The 22244-nt window shown below is 32.4% G+C and overlaps 1 protein-coding gene across 1 annotated transcript; it reads right to left on the bottom strand.

The window, feature by feature from the left end:
• Nucleotides 1-4981: 4981 nt before the first annotated feature.
• On the bottom strand, nt 4982-21921 carry LOC123700592. The gene is made up of 5 exons (XM_045647855.1): nt 21666-21921; nt 20002-20099; nt 19428-19518; nt 18352-18429; nt 4982-5076 (listed from the first exon to the last, which is right to left on the bottom strand). The coding sequence occupies exons 1-5, from the start codon at nt 21919-21921 to the stop codon at nt 4982-4984; spliced, it is 618 nt and encodes a 205-aa protein (XP_045503811.1).
• Nucleotides 21922-22244: the final 323 nt, after the last annotated feature.

The raw sequence follows: 22244 nt of genomic DNA, 5'->3' as shown, positions 1-22244 counted from the left end.
CTATTGTGTCTGTGATTCCGGGGGCTGAGGGATTAATTATCTAAGTATATGTAAGTATTTATTTAAAATGATTTATGTATGTTTATCAGCCATTTGGTTTCCATAACACAAATGAAAGCTTAGTATGGGAGCAGATCGTGTCTTGTGTGAAAAAAGTCCTGAAATATTATTTATTGCAAAAATTACACTAAGGCAAAATATACCTAATTAAAACGTATTATGTATGATACAGGCTCGTTTTAGATAATGGAAACTACCGTTACTAGGACATAAAAGTATGAAGTATCAGTAATTAACTCAGGTACAACCTTTTTTATGGAGACCTTGAAGAATGGTTAAAAACTTAAGAGACACTTCAAATCATTTAAAAATAATTCATCGATAGCAATGTTTTAAATTGTAGAGAAATTCTAATATAAAATTTCTCTACAATTTGAGACCAAAATGTTCAAATCTAATTGTTCAATTATAGAGACTTCATTTATCTTGTTTTGTTGATTAAAGTATTTGTCATGTAGGTGGGAGTAAATTAAGTGTTATTTTGAGTTAATTAGAGCGAGTTCCTCTGTATTGGAAAACTTACTGATTTGATGTTGGCATCCTCTCCTGTTGATCGTAGCGTGATGATATATAGCTTTCCTCGATAAATGAGCTATCTAACACCGAAAGAATTTTTCAAATTGGACAGTAGTTCCCGAGATTAGCGCGTTCAAACAAACAAACTCTTCAGCTTTATAATATTAGTATGTTTAATATCGCTAACAGCACAACCGCGCCAAGACAACTGAACCTGAAGGTTTCCAGTTACCTCACATTAATTCGCTAAATTGGCCAAGTTGTTAACTTCCACGTGATACAAATACTAGTAAATCTTCAGAAAGACAAGGAACTTCTAAGAGTTCTTTCTTGGTTGGTTTCAAAATTGTAATTGAGTATAATGAACGTGTGTCGATGTGGTTTATGTTTTTGTAAAGAGATTTAAACTAGGGATAAAATAACTAAATAATACGATGATTAAAGTACCGTTTCAACTCGGGTTTAATATTAAATCTGTCTAGAATAACAGAAAACAATGTTAAATGCGTTTTATTTAAAAAATAAGAAAGCTTATTTTATTGTTATATGTTGAAAGTGCTAATCTAATGAAAATTACGATTCAACTAACCTAAACGTACCATGTACCATGTGCAAAAACTACTTAGTATACAATGTATACATAATATATAAAGTATGTGTTAGTACTTGTATCAAAAAATATCATTTTTGTTAGATAAGCCAAGATTCTCTCGTCTTAAAGAACGCTTTGTTGTCGTATTTACGATGTAATAAAATGTCATTTTATAGGCATTCCCGATAGAATGGGAACAGCTTTCTAATATGTTATTATGAACGATATTACTATGGCAAGATAAAAGTTTGTGAATGGCGTTATCGAGCAATCTATTATCATATATCGCCGTCCCCGGAGAATAAAATGATAATCGCCATTACCATAGTTTTATTGTTTTTCGATATTTGAAGCCTACGTAGCCTAATACATCTATACAATTTTTTTTGTATTTTTTCTCCTGTAATCCACAAAGTTATAAGATATTACAATAATATTCACTGCTTTTTCCCACAACATATTCGTACTAGAAAAAAAAGATAGTACTATGATAGCGAAAAAGTTTCTTCACTCTTTATGTGGTAATAACTTTTACAATAATATTCTCGGAAGAAAGAAACGGCGAAATAATGACGAACGCCTATTATCATTTTATTCTCGTAAAAATATGTTTTGGCGCCATACGTATGACCATGTACATTATGATCACGATGATGATCAGGAAGACTGATTTTTATTACTTTTTATCGTCTTCATTTTTTATGTAATAATAGTTGATTACTCTAATATTGTTTAAAAAAAAAACAGAATAAAAGTTCATTGGATATTATCCATTAATGCATATGTCCAATATAAACGAGAATAAAATGATAAGTGTGTATTAGTAAATTTACATTTCAGTAAAATGCTACTAACTTTTTAAATTTTAATTATCTTCAGTTCTCTTAAAGTTATTAAAAATATTTTGAAACATAATAAAAGGTTAAAAAATTAGCTACCTCTGAGCCTTTTTTTATCTCTCTACGTCTATTGCTTTGCGAGATAAAGACAAGTATTGGTTTTTTATTTCTCCTGAAAAGTTATGTTTTTGCTATTATCATTTTATTCTCCGGGGACGGCGATATGTGATATTAAATTTTTCATTTTTCATCCATCAGACATAGACATAGAAGGATATTTATTTGCTGTGTTTATTTGTATTCATTTTAATACCCTAAAAAGTATATATATAAAAATATTATGCAAAGTGTAATGATGTTACATTTTTTACAGGCATTACAACATTAAGAAGATTAGTGAAAATTGTTTTGTTGGAAAATGTGATCTTTATCAAAACGACAAGGATCATGCCTCATCACAACTTAAAAGGTTCTACTTTAGCTTTAGTATAGATAATAATATTATACCTAAGTAGAATATTAGATATTTGTCTATACTTTATATATTATTATTTCATATCTCATCACAAACATATCAAACAGGTCCAATATTCGGTAAGTGTAAATTATCGTTACAATATATAAATAAACATTACACGATAAAATAAATCAGCGCTTCGATAAAGATTTGTGACCCGCCCGCAAATTCCTCCGCTTGATAAAGGGACCATTATTTTTCTTGCGAATTTTCCTTTCACCAGACACGTCGATTCGGTCACTATTAAGTATGGGGTGATTTATTTTTAGCGTTATACCATAGGTTATTCTGCAATCACCTCCGTGGATGATTTTGGTAAGTATTGCTCATAATGATCACATTTTGTGATGGTTCTTCTGAATAACGAGGATACTTATAAGACCCTGTTTATGTAAGTCGTGTCATATCTCTTCAAGTTTCTTGATACAAAGTGCAAGAATGGTAGGGCATTACAATTTATAAAAGAGCGTGTGTGCCGACATGTGTCAGAAGTGAAACTTCTTTGGTAAGATTCGAAGATACCAAAATCGTTGTCTTAATAGTGACGTGACGGTAATGCCATGACGCGATCTTGAAATTTTACCTACTCTCAACGCGCTAAAGAAGTTTCACTTCAAAAATTGCGAAGACAATTGTAAAATTTTAGAAAATAAACGGAAAGAAAATAAAGTGAATTCTCTAACATGTTGCTTATAAAATATAATTTTAACTTTTAAGTATAGCGATTTTATTCCTGAGAGTGGACTTCACGAGACATCAGATGTACAAGAATAAATTATTATATAAACCAGTAATTCTGCACAGGGAAAAAGTTTTAATGAGGTTTCCACTTTGAGGCCATAGGTGCTTTCTAAGAGATTTGATAAAAGTTGTTATCTTGATGTTCTCTGTTTTGAAATATACCGCACCAAAGTTTCATGACACTGATATTTTCATGTAATTTTCGGTCATAAATAAACAAGGGTTAGCAAATAATTTATCTAGTGTCGTATTTTATGTGTAAAATATTATTTTACAGACGTTTTATTATTTATAATTTATAATATATACTTATTTATAAATAATTGATATTAAATTATGATGTCGCGAAAATCAAGTTTTTATAGTAGAGCCATTTTAATAGGCAACATTTGACATTTCAACAAAATTCAACAACGTAACCTAGTAACGACGACATAGAATAACATGATATTTCGTTTTGTTAGAACTGCACATTTGCTTAACTTTTTTCAATAACGATTACATATTTATAATAATAATGACCGATACAAGTTATTTTAAGATTTCATTTTACTGATAAACCATCCTAAACATAATAAACAATTTCTGAATTGAAGAACTGACGTCGCTACAATTTTGTGTCAATAAACCTTTTTTCTTTTTAAATACTAGAGACGTTACTCTAAAAATCGAAATCTGACATCTAGAATCGAATGCATTGATTACTTGTGAATAAAAATCATCATAAATTAATAAATTCGATTGACAAATTTTTCTAATCCGTATCGATTAATACACTTTAATCACAACTAATCGATGTTTTTAAGCAGGTTACCTCTCTTCGAAGATAAAATTGATAGACGTCAAATGTTGCCTATTAAATTGGCTCGACTATAGTGTTTGATTCTGTATAATAATATTTAATATGTGTAATGTATATTTTGTGTGTATACACAGTATTTATAAGGATAAATAATTGTTACTTTCGCAGTTTCGTGGGACTTTGCAGGAGATAGATGATGATAGATGGATTTGCGTGGAATACAAGCATGTTTATTAATTTAATAAACTTTGTACAGTGATCACATATTCTTGAAACAGTAACTTCATACCGCTTTTAATTTAATAGATTTACATGAAATTTGATTTAAGGTACAAGTCCGAGACGGGCCGCAGACCGCAAACTGCAACAGCAAACTGCAAGTGACACCACTTGTTTCTATGAACATCTATGAAATTGATTATAAGCGCGGCGACACTGCTGCCTGCAGACGCAACGCGCAGCGATTCATAGATGTTCATAGAAACAAGTGTTGTCGCTTGCAGTTTGCTGTTGCAGTTTGCGGTCTGCGGCCCGTCTCGGACTTGTACCTTTAAGATCTTAAAAGTGGTAAAGTTGGCATGGACAATTTGAACCAGGCACTGTCATGCGATTACGTTGACTAGGTGACATTGCATTTACATCAAACGAGCGAATGCTCATAGTAACCCCACATGCGCACTCTTTCGTTGTTCTTAGTGCGTTCGAAAAGATTCTATTCTAATACTGAACTACAATACGAGTTTTCGTTTACACTAAAAGATCACGAAATAATGCTCTAACTCTATGTTCGTTTGATGTAAATGCATCATAAGATGATATTTGGGAATTTCATACTACAATAAACAAAACCTTGATTTGTGTACAATTTATTGACAAAAACAGTTAACAATATTGTTTATCAATCAATCAATCAATTAGTTGCATTCTGCTTCGTGCAACAAAATGGCGCGGCGCACATATCTGAAGTGATAGAAACTGAAAACCACCATAAACGAGAAGAAGTACACCACTGGAAACAATAATAATATATTATTTTTCTACATGAAGAAAAACGTAAATAGTCACCTATCTCAAACACAAGTAAACAATCAATTGAACATAACTATTAATTTCAATTAAGAGGTTAAAACTGACTAATAGACTACAAGCCCGCATAGAAAAAAAATATGGGTCAAATGAACCACCAGGGGACATATCTAGAACAATAGAAGAGCATAAAATAATAAGATTCATCACTATGCCGTCACTTGTAAGCTGTCCAACTGAGTGCAGATGAGAATTGAAAAGTACAGGTAGACTCAGTAAATTTTGGTCATATATTTTTGTACGGCATTCTTAACCATCGATAGATCCATTAAAAATAATAAGAAACCGCTCAGTGCCGTACAAAAATGGTGATCCACAAAGTCGGAATTTTTATTTAATTTCCGAGAGTTACCGGGGGTAAATTTGGTCATTTGACCATGTACGGCATCTGTGTCATACTATGCCTATACTGCTTTTAATCCATTATTCCGCAACGCCGTACAAAAATCATGGGGACAAGGGGAAAAAATCGAGAGTTGTAATCCCCTCTCTTTCCCCACTCCAGGGGGTCATTTGACTAAGTACGGCTTCGGTTCCAAAACATTATCTAGCACTCAAAAGTACTATTAAAATCAATGCCGTCAAAAAATAATTGTTCTTTTAAATGTATACCAATAATCATCTTAATTTCATCGAATTCTTGATATAAAGAGCTGTAAGGTCATTTGACCCTGTACGGGAACTTTTTTTTAACATGATATTGTAAAATTCAATTGTTGTATAGTATTGCCGTTCAAAAGAAACCGTTCTAAAAAAAGTTGTAGAGAAATGCAAAAACAGAAATTTTGTAAAAGTTTAAACATCGTAGATTAATGAAATATAATAGTTTTCTACACTTTATTCGTTGTTTTAAAATAATAGTATTAACATAGATAAATTAGGAAAAAACGATGCCGTACATTTTTGTGCAGACCACATCTTTTAGGCTGATGAAAGCGACGAAAGCTACAATTTTAAGGGTGCTTTATGGCCATTTGATACAGTACGGCATTAAAATATTTTTACCCAACTACGGCAAAGCAAAAGGAGGGTTATGATTTTGACAGGTCATGTATGTATGTTCATCTATTCCCTCGTAACTTCTAAACTACTTATCAGAATTCGACAAATGACATATCATTAGAAGCGTCTGAATTTTTCACTGGATAACCAGCGACCAGCTAGCTAAAGGCTATATGGGGTTTCACAAAATCTAATGTGGCGCCCTCTAGCTGACAAAACATACAGAGTAAAAAATAAAGTTAAGATAAATATACCGTGTTTGGTATCATTTGAAAGCGCTTTACTTGTACATTTTGAATATGTATATATTACTAGCATTTGCTTGTGACTTTACCTGTATTCATGGGCTGATTGCTTTTCGTTCATAGCTTCTTTATTAGTTCATCAATTTAACGGAGTCCATTCCACCTGACTCCGACTTTCCAAAGTGATAATTAACCACCTCGAGCTTCTTAATGTATATTTATATTTTATTATCAAAATATAAAGCAAACATTTCGTTATATGGATTTTGTCTTTTTCAGATTTTTCCCCTTTGAACCAACGAAAATGTACGGCACATGAAAAAATATTATCTATGCATAAAATACTTTAAAAATAAATTTATTTCGTGTTGTGTCAAATGACCCCCTGGAGTGGGGAAAGAGAGGGGATTACAACTCTCGATTTTTTCCCCTTGTCCCCATGATTTTTGTACGGCGTTGCGGAATAATGGATTAAAAGCAGTATAGGCATAGTATGACACAGATGCCGTACATGGTCAAATGACCAAATTTACCCCCGGTAACTCTCGGAAATTAAATAAAAATTCCGACTTTGTGGACCACCATTTTTGTACGGCACTGAGCGGTTTCTTATTATTTTTAATGGATCTATCGATGGTTAAGAATGCCGTACAAAAATATATGACCAAAATTTACCGAGTCTACCTGTACTTTTCAATTCTCATCTGCACTCAGTTGGACAGCTTACAAGTGACGGCATAGTGATGAATCTTATTATTTTATGCTCTTCTATCGTTCTAGATATGTCCCCTGGTGGTTCATTTGACCCATATTTTTTTCCTATGCGGGCTTGTAGTCTATAATGTTTAAGAACCGAAAACACGACATTTCGACAAGTATGATAATAATTCATAGAAAGGTTTGATAAAATGAAAAGGATTATAGATTTCGAACAACTGTCGTCTATAATTAAAGTAGTTAGTAGAACCATTATTTTATCTATACCTAATTATTATGTACAGTTAGTTTTGGGTACGTCTGTTTAAAATTGGGAGTTTCGCATTAAAGCTACGGTGCTACGTATGCTACGGTGTAGCTTTGCCTAATTTACACTGAACGTACACCTTTACCGTTTTGTGTTTTTTAAGCTATTGCATAGCTTCTATCGCAGGCCTTGAGCGCGGGGACCGAATCAAAAAATTCCGTAACGAAAAACCTCACGCTCCCCACTCCGACGGGCTCGGAGGTGTGGCTTGAAGACATGCTATGCAATAGCTTTACCGCGGCAGTCCCCGAGTGCCACACGTATTTTTATATCTTTCGTGATAGCATAGCATAGATAATAATAAATCAGCTGGGTTTATTAATTCCTTCTTAAATAAGTAACTTTAAAGACTGTTTCTTTTTAAAATACACTGTATTGGAATTCGCAACGAACCTTAGAGATGTCGTTTATGTTTATGTTCATTGTGTTTAGAGCAAAAGCTGATACTATCAAAACACCTTTGCTATAAGCAATAATATTTCACCACAAAGCCAAGTATTCAGCGTGCACCAATCACGATAATGGATGCATTATACTAATTGCTAACGCGCAGTTTGATCGCATGCACACACGATCTATATAACCACTCATAAACATCGCTTTTGAGGCGTTTTAATAATAATGTGAAATAAGTTTTAAAAGATATGGACTAACATATTAACAATATTTAAAATGAGCTTTTAATCTATTTCACTAATATACCTAATAATATGTTTCTGTGGTGTTTGGTATATACCTCGTAAGTGCAAAAATGGCCATTTTTTGTTTTCTGGCCATCTATACTGATAAAAACGTCCTCTTTCGTTTGGTCTATGTCACATAAGCCTACTGATAGTAGAAATACCTTAAATAGGTTGTATCAAAACCCCTTAAGTACAAAAAAAAATATTTTTATTTGATACAAATATATTAATATAACTTAACATAGACTTGTAAAACGAATACTCAATCAACGAACAGTCATTTACAACGTAAGAGCACGTAACATAATTAGACCAAACTTGAATAATTATTATCATCACTTAACTTATTTGTATCAAATCAAATAAAATTATTTGTGAACTTAACAGGTCTTCTCCCTTACTTAAATATAACGTTATTTGGCACATAATTTAAATCTTCAGACATTAGGTCTGAAGCCTATTATCTATAAAGAAACATGCATGTGATGCAAGATCTCTTAGACTTAGTGTGTTCAGAAACGTTTACCAATCTTTAAATCGATTTAAAGATTGGTAAACGTTTAAAAAGCCAAGTAACGATACCTACATGCACAAGGTTTGATTCTTTGTCTCTTCAAATTCATTCTTTCGTGTCAGATTAGAATAAATTTAGAAAAATCGGAGCATAAGGCAACATTTCACTATGAAACTAAAAGATAAAAGCTGTTTGTTTACAGATTCCAAATTTAACTGCATCTGTAGCCTTTTAAAAAAGAAACTTTGGACTTTTAATTTAAAAATCCGCAAAGTTACTACTAAACGAACATTCCATTATGTTATCATGTATGAAGGAATAGCTCAAAGAGGTGCGGATGAAATCACTTCATGCTTATGGCATTTTATTAACGGTTTGGCAGAAGAAGTAGAGTAGCTTATTTTATATTCAGTGTTGTCCAGGTCAAAAACGGAATAATATCTTGCCTGTTAAGCAGATATTGAAAGATTCATTCAAAAAAGAAACAGCACCATCTCCGTTCCCCGAGATAAATGAAAATGACCAGCAATCGCCATGATGTAAAATTAATGAATGACTCTGACTTCTTTCCATTTTCAGACAGACAAAACTACATTTGGTTAGAACTGTATTTTCTGGTTGACGTATGAAAAGTCTAATGACGTAGATTTTAAATACTCTTTGAGTGAAAATGAAGAGTTTCTGCATTTCTGGTTTAAGAGAACTGAGAAAAGGGAGAAGTCTCCGAAGTGGCTTTGCCATTGGCCTCTAATGAGCCTATCAATATCGATGCTCTGAAATTCAAAGATCTCTTAGATCTCCTGCCAATAAGTGATCAAATTTATGATGATTATTTCAAATCATTGTCTCATGGTCCGACTAGAAACAATCTTATGACTTTCAGTGACAGTGACTATGAATGAATGTTGTAGTGGTACGTTTTACAAACAAATTTTATTTGACTTGATCCAGCTCGTAACTATTTCCAGGGTAAGGGCATCTTCTCACAAGGAGAAGGCATGAGCAGTAATCACCACGCTTGCTCACTGCTGGTTGGTGATTTCAGACCAAAATCCCGGTTGCCATCACGATGTTTTCCTGTGATTAGAAATGATGATGTTTTCTTGTTATAGAAGATGTATGTCTGGTTATTAGAGACTCTACTTATGCATCCGAAAAAGACACATTGGTACATGTCAGTTGATGGGATCGATCCTGCAGCATCTAGCACGGCAGGCAAGCGAACTACCGTGACTTCTGAACCACACACACACACACACACACTACTTTAGGATTTTACTTTGTAGAGGGAGTATCAGAGAATTGCATATTGCACGAAAATCACAATATTTCCTGGCTTTTTTATGAGTACTTATTTGTGGCAAATCACACTCCTATTCGTTTTTGTATGGTTAAATCTATTTGTATGGAAGACGTTTCCCCATAATATTTTTTTTTTTTTTTTATTTATTAATTTACACTATATTTTAACACTATATAACCTTAACAAATTTTCGCCAAACTGTAAAACAGTTTGTTGGCGATGCGCTCCTACTTATTATAGATTACCCTGGGTTATACATTGCCAAATTAGTTGATAAACAAACACTTAAATACCGCTATAAATGACATACATAGTATAAAACAAAGTCTACATAGTATAAAACAAAGTCACATTTCTCTGTACCTATTTATACCTAAATCTATAAAACTAAGCAACGGATTTTGATGCAGTTTTGTTTTTCTTCAACTGTTAGAGTGATTCAAGATGAAGGTTTCAGTATAAATAATCCTTAGATTACAAAATAAAGTACAGATGGAGCATGACAACCGCCCGTCGCCCTTGTTAAAGAAAATACGAAATCAAAAACAAATACGTCGCTGCACCAGTGCTATAGCGCATATAGTGTCATGCAATACGTCAAAAAGGGTTTGCAATTTTAGTAAAAAAATGCCGTCTTGTGATAATAAAACGCTGTAAAATTTGTTCCCGAAAACAAAAAAAAAAGATAAAACATCGTTTCACAGGTTTTCTGTAGATTATTTGGCTGATTTATTTCTTTAATACGAATAATAATTTTACAGATATGAAGGAATACAAAACTTCAACGTATGTTGCCAGTATTTTGAAAATGAATTTGCCATTTTTATTGGTAAAACGGTAAAATGATTAAAGGATCTTCAGGGTAATGCTGTTGGATTTTTCGATCGTGAATGTGATTATTTGTATAGTGCACTAAAGGTTCATGATAATATTAGATTATTTTAATAAGCATAATACATTATTTTGTTACTTTATAAAGCTTAAAAACGTCATAGTCGTTTTCGCTAGCGATTTAATTTATGTGAACTCCATGATGGATATGATGAAAATAAAGTGTGCCGTATTCTCGACTAAAAACTACCGCTATTCTTATTCATATATTATGAAAAATAAAAAATTATATAATTATTGTAGTTAATATTGAAACTTTTTTTATGTAATTTATTTAATAAAAAATTGAATACAATTTTTTTGTCCATATATAACTTTAGTAGGCAGGTACTTTATGTATTAAAAGAATTTAAATAAAAATTAAAACTTGACTTCTCATTTATGTATATACCCTACGTCACTACCGCCACTAACATAATAATTCAGATCATTGCAATGAAACCTCACAACTCAAAATCGGTCCAACGGTTTATACTGCAGGGCGTGTCAAAGAAATATTATTCATACATCCATAAACTCGAAAAACATAACCCTCTTTTTTCCGTAGTCGGGGAAAAATTTGGGAAATTTTTCAATATCTGGCAACATTACACGCACACAGAAGCACCGTGTACGTACAGTGCAGCGGCGAAATGACAGCACACATAGCTTTATTGAAAATGACGATAAATTATTCGGTTTAGTTCGGCAACGCTCCATCTGTCTTTTATTTTGTAATCTAAGAAATAATCTATATTATGTTAAGTTTCAGCCAACGCGGGCGAAGCCGCGGGCGGAAAGCTAGTACTAGATATTTGACAAAATGTATTTTTTTAATTTACTCTTTACAGATCCTATTTTTAATTTATTATCGTCTAGTAAAATCGGGTACATGTTACAAATTTTTGGTATATAATATTTTCTAGATCGCTGGTCATAACAATTTTTTGTTATTGGTACATAAAATTTTCTTACTTTTGACGCTCTTGTATTAAATCTAAACTGTTTTACAATTTTAAAGTCATTACTATAATATGTATCTATGGCATTTAAATATATAGCCTTATAATTTACAGGTAGGATGTTACAATATGGAAATAATTTGTCATAATTATTTTTAAACTTCTTTCGAACTTTCTTATGAACTAAATACTTAATTAATCTTACTTGTAGGTTCTTAATTTGATCTAAGTATGTTTTAAACTTAGATTACAAAATAAAAGACAGATGGAGCGTTGCCGAACTAAACCGAATAATTTATCGTCATTTTCAATAAAGCTATGTGTGCTGTCATTTCGCCGCTGCACTGTACGTACACGGTGCTTCTGTGTGCGTGTAATGTTGCCAGATATTGAAAAATTTCCCAAATTTTTCCCCGACTACGGAAAAAAGAGGGTTATGTTTTTCGAGTTTATGGATGTATGAATAATATTTCTTTGACACGCCCTGCAGTATAAACCGTTGGACCGATTTTGAGTTGTGAGGTTTCATTGCAATGATCTGAATTATTATGTTAGTGGCGGTAGTGACGTAGGGTATATACATAAATGAGAAGTCAAGTTTTAATTTTTATTTAAATTCTTTTAATACATAAAGTACCTGCCTACTAAAGTTATATATGGACAAAAAAATTGTATTCAATTTTTTATTAAATAAATTACATAAAAAAAGTTTCAATATTAACTACAATAATTATATAATTTTTTATTTTTCATAATATATGAATAAGAATAGCGGTAGTTTTTAGTCGAGAATACGGCACACTTTATTTTCATCATATCCATCATGGAGTTCACATAAATTAAATCGCTAGCGAAAACGACTATGACGTTATTAAGCTTTATAAAGTAACAAAATAATGTATTATGCTTATTAAAATAATCTAATAATTATCATGAACCTTTAGTGCACTATACAAATAATCACATTCACGATCGAAAAATCCAACAGCATTACCCTGAAGATCCTTTAACCATTTTACCGTTTTACCAATAAAAATGGCAAATTCATTTTCAAAATACTGGCAACATACGTTGAAGTTTTGTATTCCTTCATATCTGTAAAATTATTATTCGTATTAAAGAAATAAATCAGCCAAATAATCTACAGAAAACCTGTGAAACGATGTTTTATCTTTTTTTTTTGTTTTCGGGAACAAATTTTACAGCGTTTTATTATCACAAGACGGCATTTTTTTACTAAAATTGCAAACCCTTTTTGACGTATTGCATGACACTATATGCGCTATAGCACTGGTGCAGCGACGTATTTGTTTTTGATTTCGTATTTTCTTTGACAAGGGCGACGGGCGGTTGTCATGCTCCATCTGTACTTTATTTTGTAATCTAAGGTTTTAAAAGTTAATCCATAACAACTCAGTCCATAACTTATTATTGAGTCAGCAAGTGCATAGTAAACAACGTACAGAGTATGTTTATTTAAAATCCGACTTAGGTAGTAAAACTGTCCCAAGACTGATCTCAAACGATTACACACATAATTTACATGTAATTTCCAATTAAAGTGTTTATCAATTGTCAACCCCAAATATTTAATATTGTCAATGACATCCAATTTACTACATACACAGTTAGTTTTATTATTATGAAAACATTCATATGTGTGGCCTATTAAATTAATTTGAAAAGCTGAGTTTTTAGCATTTTTATTGTGTGGTGAATAAATATATAGACACTTAGTTTTTTGTATATTGAGAATTATACCATTGTCATGTGCCCACTTACACACGTTCTCGAAATCACTCTGTACCTTGTCCACCATGACTGCTGTGTCGTTGCCGGCGAGCAGCAGGCACATGTCATCTGCGTACATACAGACCTTACAGTTCTTGACCACATTCGACACGCTGTTCACGTGCATAATATAACCAACCGGGCCGAAAACGGAGCCGGTCGGGACTCCTAGCTCCACAGGTATCTCAGCTCCAGTCGTTTCATTGATGACGGTACGTAAAGTTCTATTCGCCAAATATTCTCGGAACCATTGGTTAATTGGTCCCCTTACCCCACATTCGGTTTTGGTTCTTTCTTTCTCTTTCTTTTCTTTTTCTTTGGTTCACATTTGGTTTTTTAATGTCTGTTTATGTCTCCATCGAAAAAAAAATGAAAAATCCTTTCCATTAAGGTAAAAATAGGAATAAATATTAATTAAGAGTACAAATAAATATGCTCTAATCCACTTAAGTACACACGTTTTAGACATTTTCACATCATTTTCACATTTTTTTCTTTTGGTACAAGCATGTTAAGTAACAATTACTCTTGAACTAGAACATTTTTTTTATTTTTTTTGTAAGTGTTCAAAACTTGAACATAATAGACATTTAAATGTCATAAATTTGTTTTACTCAAGTGTTTATTCCGATCTGTAGCAACAGGGTAGCAACCGTGAAAACTTTCAAACGCTCATACTCAAAAATCACCATTTTGCACTTAAGTGGTACGTACCAAATACCACAGGTTTATAATGTAGAAAAAAAGTGGTTAAGTAAATATAAGCATGTAGTTTTTGTACCTACGCATTTTGAAGAACTGTCCCTAAATTATTAGCTTTATGTGATTAAGACGATTTATTTTTCGTTTTTATTGTATTAAATACATAAAAGTAACGTAAGTCAAAAGAACACAAGTCAATAACTGCGTTAAAAACAACCGACTTCAAACTTGCACAGACAAAAATGCTCATAAAATAAAAACTACTGGGCCTATCCGAATAAAATTTTTATGGGACCAATTCGACACCATCCCGCATCGAACAAAAAAAGAATCACGTAAATCGGTTTAGAAACCTCGGAGTAATCGGTGTACATACATAAAAAAAAAAAACATACCGGCCGAATTGATAACCTCCTCCTTTTTTTTTGAAGTCGGTTAAAAATATAGTAGGTAATAACTAAAATATCATACAAAATTTTCATACCCTTCCATCGAGTTGGTACTATATTTCGAGATCTCAAATTGCTACTAAATCCTATCCTTGGAATCAAACCCCTTTTAAGAGATTCTGTAACCTGAAAATCACTTTACTACAAGTTTCAGAATTTCAGCTACAAACATATTACTTTGAAATTTCGGTAGAATTTGCTTTTGCATATCAAAATATATGGTTCTTAAACACATGTTTATGAGTATGATAATTTAAATTTTCATTTTTAAGCTTTTAGAAATACTAATTAAGTTTATTAATTACAAGCGTACAGGAATGTAAACAAAATTTGTATTTTTTATTAATTCTACGTATCACATGAAACAAAATTGAAATTTAATCAAAATAGTTGTGTTATCATAAAATACGCGGGCAATTTTGAACAGAACTAATAGCCAAATGAATTTACATATTCGTCATTATTCCTGCAATCCATACTAATATTATAAATGCGAAAGTAACTCTGTCTGTCTGTCTGTTACTCAATCACGCCTAAACTACTGAACCAATTTTCATGAAATTTGGTATGGAGATATTTTGATACCCGAGAAAGGACATAGGCTACTTTTTAACCCGGGAAAATGACGCGATCCCGGAAATACCACGAGAACGGGAACTACACGGGTTTTTCTTTGACTGCGCGGGCGAAGCCGCGGGCGGAAACCTAGTATAAAATAAAATACGGTTTCAGTTAAAAAAACATAAATCTTTTTTTGTCATTTCTTTATCATCTAAATGCTTTCAAAGTATTATTTTCATGTTCAGTGAAAATAAAACGTAGGAAATATAATAGGTTTTTCCCGAAATAGGCTCCGCGATCCGCATTGTTATGTTAATACTGAATCGAATGAAATAACATTCATAAGACAATGTTAAAAAACGTAAAAAACTAGACTGTAAACAATTATAGAACGGTGAATGTTCATTTCTTTTCAAGAGAAATTCATAAAATAGCTTTCCGCCCGCGGCTTCGCACGCGTAGTCAAAGAAAAATCCGCATTGTTCCCGTTCCCGTGGGATTTCCGGGATAAAACTTATCCTATGTCCACCTCAGGTCTCAAGCTATCTATAGATAATACTCTTCTATTTTTTGTATTTGTTATTTTGCCCTTTTCAACCTACCAATTTAATTCCATTGAGCTGTAGCTGTCCGTCCGTCCCTATATATTTTAATCTTTAAAACTACGACATGGATTTTTGTAAATAGATAGAGTGACTCTCGAAGGTTTAAGTATATAATTTATTAGGTTTTAGTCTAGACTATTATATTATTCTAGCTGCGCTTCGCGATTTCACCCGCGTGGCTCCGCTCCTGTTGGTCTTAGCGTATTTACATATAACCCTTCCTAGAAAAATGTGCTATCTAACAGCGAAAGAATTTGTCAAATCAGACCAGTAGTTCCTAAGATTAGCGCGCTCAAACAAAAAAACAAACTCTTCAACTTTATAATATTAGTATAGATTTAGTATATGTATAGGTTCACCGCCAACCGAGTCCCAAATACACTTTGAAGTAAAAACGTGCTGCAAGAAACAAATTGCCTTATGAGAGAAATAAATACCAGTAGGACCCACCCTTTGGAGTCCATTAGAGCTAAAACCACTCAGCAAAGAACCTAGATAAATTTAGAAAATGTTCTTTCTATATATTGATATAACTATCTCAAATTCAAAACACTAGACTATAATATTCTCATGAGTATACGCTATATTTATTTGGAATAACTCCGAGCAAATATTTTTCTGTAGACAAACGGTAGACTGTTTAATAAAAACAAATAAAAGAGGTATTATTTTCGTAGAATGAACTTTCTTTCAAACTCAGACAGAATCAGATTAGAAATTACTTTGTAAACTTTTCCTTTCGCTTAGGTTCCTTGGAAGATTATAAAGGATTACAATCTTTGGCATTTCTTAAAGAAATCATGCGTATCTTAGTCTCTTTTTATATAAGTTAAGAAAAAAAAATCTGTTTATGTGTTTGTGTGTATGTGTTTAATTGGTAAGCAACTTTTGTCTCCGCAACTATTTAGTCTCTCCCATCAACTCTATGGGCTAGTAAGAAAGTGCGCGCACGTAGCGACGCAACTGAAAATCAGCACGTAAATAGAGGTTTGAGTTATATAAATTCGTGTTGTATCATTCGTAGTCGCTTCTACATGAAGAAGAAGATGAAACTTTATATTTTTGTTCTCTCCATTAGCAATGGAGAGAACAAAAATATAAAGTTTTAAATTTATTTCCCTACCGTCTATTGTTCAATAATTATACTCTCTATTCACAGTTATAAAAGTTTACATGAAAGTCGGTCTGACTTCTTATTGTAACATTTCGGTAAGCTTTCTGTAAAGTTGAAGTAAATTTAAACAAGAACCGGTCACAATTGAAGGAGTAGTTTCTGAGAAACGGGTTGGTATTATTTATTTAAATTATTAGATACCAGATATAATTTGGTTAGTAGAGTAAGTTATGTTGAATGTTGATTTTAAATTGAAATTTGTGAAATGAATAAATTATGATTTTATAAATGTACAACACTCTTTATGACCTCATGAAATTATTGTTTTGTCCTTGATAAGTACAAATTTAAATCTATCTGTTTATCTATACTAATATTAAAAATCCGGAGAGTTTGTTTCTTTGTTTGTTTGAATGCGCTTATCTCAGGAACTGCAGGAGCGGAGCACTGCGGGTAAAACCGCGGGACACAGCTAATAGAGGATAAAATCGAGTCTAAAGTAATCGATTGCATACCGACATACAGGTGACGCTAATACACACTACACTTTCAAATAACCTCCTGTTTTAAAGTCGGTACGAGTTGCTTATAAACACATGTACTTTATATTGCAACACACGTGTTCAAGTCATGCATTTAGCACTAGCTGGTCTCCCCTGAGGTTCAAATTCCATTACATGTTCATGATCGAGTCGAGAGATGTTATTGAGTGCGAATGCATTGATGCATCTGTGTTTGTGTGCAGAATAGGTAATGTTACTTAGTTTTATGTTATGGATAATGTTTTATAATAATTTTTATGCTTATTATTAACTCGTGGTACTTGCTAAGTAACCTTGTTAATCTAAGAAAATTAATAATGTAAGAAAATATGCTCTAGAATCGTCTTTCAGACCATAAAATTCCTGATATGAAGCAAAAATTGTACCCACTTTCTTAAAGTATAGAAATTATTTGGTCTAAATTCTTTTATATATCATTTCTATATTCAATCGCATACCGACCAAGGGACCATAATATAATCCATACTAATATTATAAATGCGAAAGTAACTCTGTCTGTCTGTCTGTTACTAAATCACGCCTTAACTACTGAACCAATTTGCATGAAATTTGGTATAGAGATATTTTGATACACGAGAAAGGACATTTTATTGTGAAATATGTACCACGGGCGAAGCCGGGGCGGACCACTACTATGCATATAATATGCAAAAAACAAAAAAAGGCGATCGCAAGTTAAAATTATGTAAATAACAGAGACGTTAAAAAAGAAGTTATACTTTTTTAACGTCTCTATTCTCCAATCTTTTTAGATATTTTCTAATACCTGAATCTGAATAAAATACATACATATATGCAAAATATACGAACCAGCTCCAAGGAAAGTGAACAATCCACTGACGCACGCCAAATTGTCCAGTCTGTGCTGATCGTCCTTTATCTTTGGGGCTGAAAACGTTGGAAATATCATCAATACTTGACTTACGAGAAGAATGTCTGAGATTCTTTATTGCACCTATCTTTAATTGGCATTTGATAACACTGATAACTACTGGTATGTCCTTTCCCAACGTCTACATTATCTCTGTACCAAATATCATCAAAATCGGTTCAGTGATTTAAAATTGAAAACGAAAAGACGGCCAGATAGAGCTGTTTTTGTATATATTAATAGTGTTTTATTTGTCTGTCTATATTCAATAATATTCAATTCCAATTAATCCAGTTAATATCTAGAAGCTGTAAAGACAAACTTATAAGCAAAAACTAGGGTAGAAACGTTCAATTAATCAACGCTGAGCATTCCTTGTTTTGCAAAGTGTAAGTTTACAAATAACTTGCCGCTAACGATTCCATTTCAAACTTATATTAGCACTAACGGTACACTTTATAGGGGTTTCTTTCAAAGGAATTTTTCATGCCTTTGATTTCTTGCCAATACTGTAGTGTTCGTTCACTTCTATATTAAATAAAATTATTCTCAGTAAAATATATTTGTATTTTTTTGACTCTATGTGGCTTAATAGCTCTCTATCGAATATGTCGTTTGTGATGATGTTTTATTATCTATATGTCGCAGTGGTCTGGTTGAATCTGCTATTTTATTGAATGACTAGCGCGTTCATTGAATGACTATAATTAATTGAATGACTAGACCGAACGTTGGTATAACAAGCGTCACGCAACTTCTAACTAGTAAACGGATTATATCATAGCGTTAGATTCACATAATAATAATCATTACATTTAGGGCCGATTTTTCAATGCTTGGATAAAACTTATTCGTCAAACAATGTATAAAACTACCATTTTAAAAACGTATTCTAATTGCCCGTATTTGACAGTTTACGTGACATTTTAATATTATTGTGTAATACTTTATTGGATGGATAAGTTTTATCCAAGCATTGAAAAATCGGCCCTTAGATAATTTAAAAGGGACAAACCATTTTGAAATCTGACACAAGCTCGTCCAATCTTAGTTACGGCCAATGATATTACTCCGAACCAAACTAGTGTTGCGACCAGGAGATACACCTGAGAATTTTAATACGAAAGTAACGACAAACAATAACTCTAGTTTTGTGATCGACGATCACACGAACACGAACTAACGATCACTGATCGTTTGTTATTTCTACTGAACATAAATTATACATATTATATTTTGTTAATATGTAATAACTAATAAGTATGTAATACTAAGAATTTTATACTCTATCTTTATTTATACTAATATTATAAAGATGAAGAGTTTGTTTGTTTGTATGTTTGTTCGAACGCGCTAATCTCAGGAACTACTGGTCCGATTTGAAAAAATATTTCGGTGTTAGATAGCCCATTTATCGAGGAAGGAAGCTATATATCATCACGCTAAGACCAACAGGAGCAGAGCAATGCGGGTGATACCGCGCGGAACAGCTAGTCTCTCATATTTTTAAACACTCCTTAGATCGGTGTTATTCGCTATAAAGATGAAGATCTTTGTAGTGAATAACACCAAGCTTAGTAGTTGCTCACCAACATGGCTCGACAGTTTTCGGTGAGTGCTACAATAATGAGAAGCACGCCCGCTCCGATGAGCCCACTCAGCACTGTGCCCGTCGCTACACTCATAACTGTAACCAACATATCTATAATAGTTACAGCCTGTGGTTTTGTTTGCCATCTAAATAAATCTAAATAATCTAAAATAACTTAAAATTAATTTAACATTGATAAGTTAAAAATAGTATTTCATAAAGATCATCCAGTTATTCTTATTATTTATGTTAGCACTAACGGTACACTTTATAGGGGTTTCTTTCAAAGGAATTTTTTATTATTACTGTAATTAATTGAGAATGATTCGGCAGTGAAAAATAACATAAAAATATAGCGAAGACAAATTTATTAGTTTAATAGAATTTAATATTGCGCATAAGTATAATAGAGTTTAATATTGTTTATTATAACATTACCAGGGTATAGTTTAATATTTTTTTTATCTTTTTATGTAGAACCTTAGATTACAAAATAAAAGACAGATGGAGCGTTGCCGAACTAAACCGAATAATTTATCGTCATTTTCAATAAAGCTATGTGTGCTGTCATTTCGCCGCTGCACCGTACGTACACGGTGCTTCTGTGTGCGTGTAATGTTGCCAGATATTGAAAAATTTCCCAAATTTTTCCCCGACTACGGAAAAAAGAGGGTTATGTTTTTCGAGTTTATGGATGTATGTATAATATTTCTTTGACACGCCCTGCAGTATAAACCGTTGGACCAATTTTGAGTTGTGAGGTTTCATTGCAATGATCTGAATTATTATGTTAGTGGCGGTAGTGACGTAGGCTATATACATAAATGAGAAGTCAAGTTTTAATTTTTATTTAAATTCTTTTATTACATAAAGTACGGCAGGTACTTTATGTAATAAAAGAACTAAACTAACTAAAGTTATATATGGACAAAATAATTGTATTCAATTTTTTATTAAATAAATTACATAAAAAAGTTTCAATATTAACTATATTATATTATTTTTTATTTTTCATAATATATGAATACGAATAGCGGTAGTTTTTAGTCGAGAATACGGGACATTTTATTTTCATCATATCCATCATGGAGTTCACATAAATTAAATCGCTAGCGAAAACGACTATGACGTTTTTAAGCTTTATAAAAGTAACAAAATAATGTATTATGCTTATTAAAATAATCTAATAATTATCATGAACCTTTAGTGCACTATACAAATAATCACATTCACGATCGAAAAATCCAACAGCATTACCCTGAAGATCTTTTAACCATTTTACCGTTTTACCAATAAAAATGGCAAATTCATTTTCAAAATACTGGCAACATACGTTGAAGTTTTGTATTCCTTCATATCTGTAAAATTATTATTCGTATTAAAGAAATAAATCAGCCAAATAATCTACAGAAAACCTGTGAAACGATGTTTTATCTTTTTTTTTGTTTTCGGGAACAAATTTTACAGCGTTGTATTATCACAAGACGGCATTTTTTTACTAAAATTGCAAACCCTTTTTGACGTATTGCATGACACTTTATGCGCTATAGCACTGGTGCAGCGACGTATTTGTTTTTGATTTCGTATTTTCTTTGACAAGGGCGACGGGCGGTTGTCATGCTCCATCTGTACTTTATTTTGTAATCTAAGTGTAGAACTTACACTGTGACGTAGCGGTATGGTGCATTTCATCATACGCCTTCCCATGGGTCAGAATCAGCGTAAGCAAGATGGAACCTACTAGAACCTGGCAGAACGCAATCAGTAGCACCCCTGGGAACAGGTTGCAGATCCCGCAACAACTCTCGAAGTGACATCCCGGCTTGTGGAGCGCAAAATGCGCGGGAACCACGGTAGAGCGGCTGGTGCTTCGCGGCCTTTTGTCGCTGTGCGTGTAGTCTTCTATGCTTTTCGCCATTTTGACAGTTGAAACATGTTTTTTTTTCAAGTTGAGCGGCCAGTGTAGGAGGGGGCGAAAGAAGTTTTAATAAAAGAGAATTTATCTTCTATATGACAGTGATTTTGTTAAGAAGGGTACCTATATTATGTAGTTTCATTTAATTATATTTCCTGTAATAATATTATATTGAGGAAGTAATAGACCGTACATTAAAATTAATACGTTGCTTTAGTTATTTTTGCTATGTATGTAAATTATATTATAATACCTACGCTACTATTATATTTAAAAATTCCTTGGTTGTATGCGCATAGAATTATGTCTTTTTCTGTAATAGCAAA

This window comes from Colias croceus, chromosome 19 (assembly GCF_905220415.1).
Source record: "Colias croceus chromosome 19, ilColCroc2.1".
Classification (NCBI taxonomy): Eukaryota; Metazoa; Arthropoda; class Insecta; order Lepidoptera; family Pieridae; genus Colias; species Colias croceus.
This window is presented reverse-complemented; position numbering and strand designations above follow the sequence as displayed.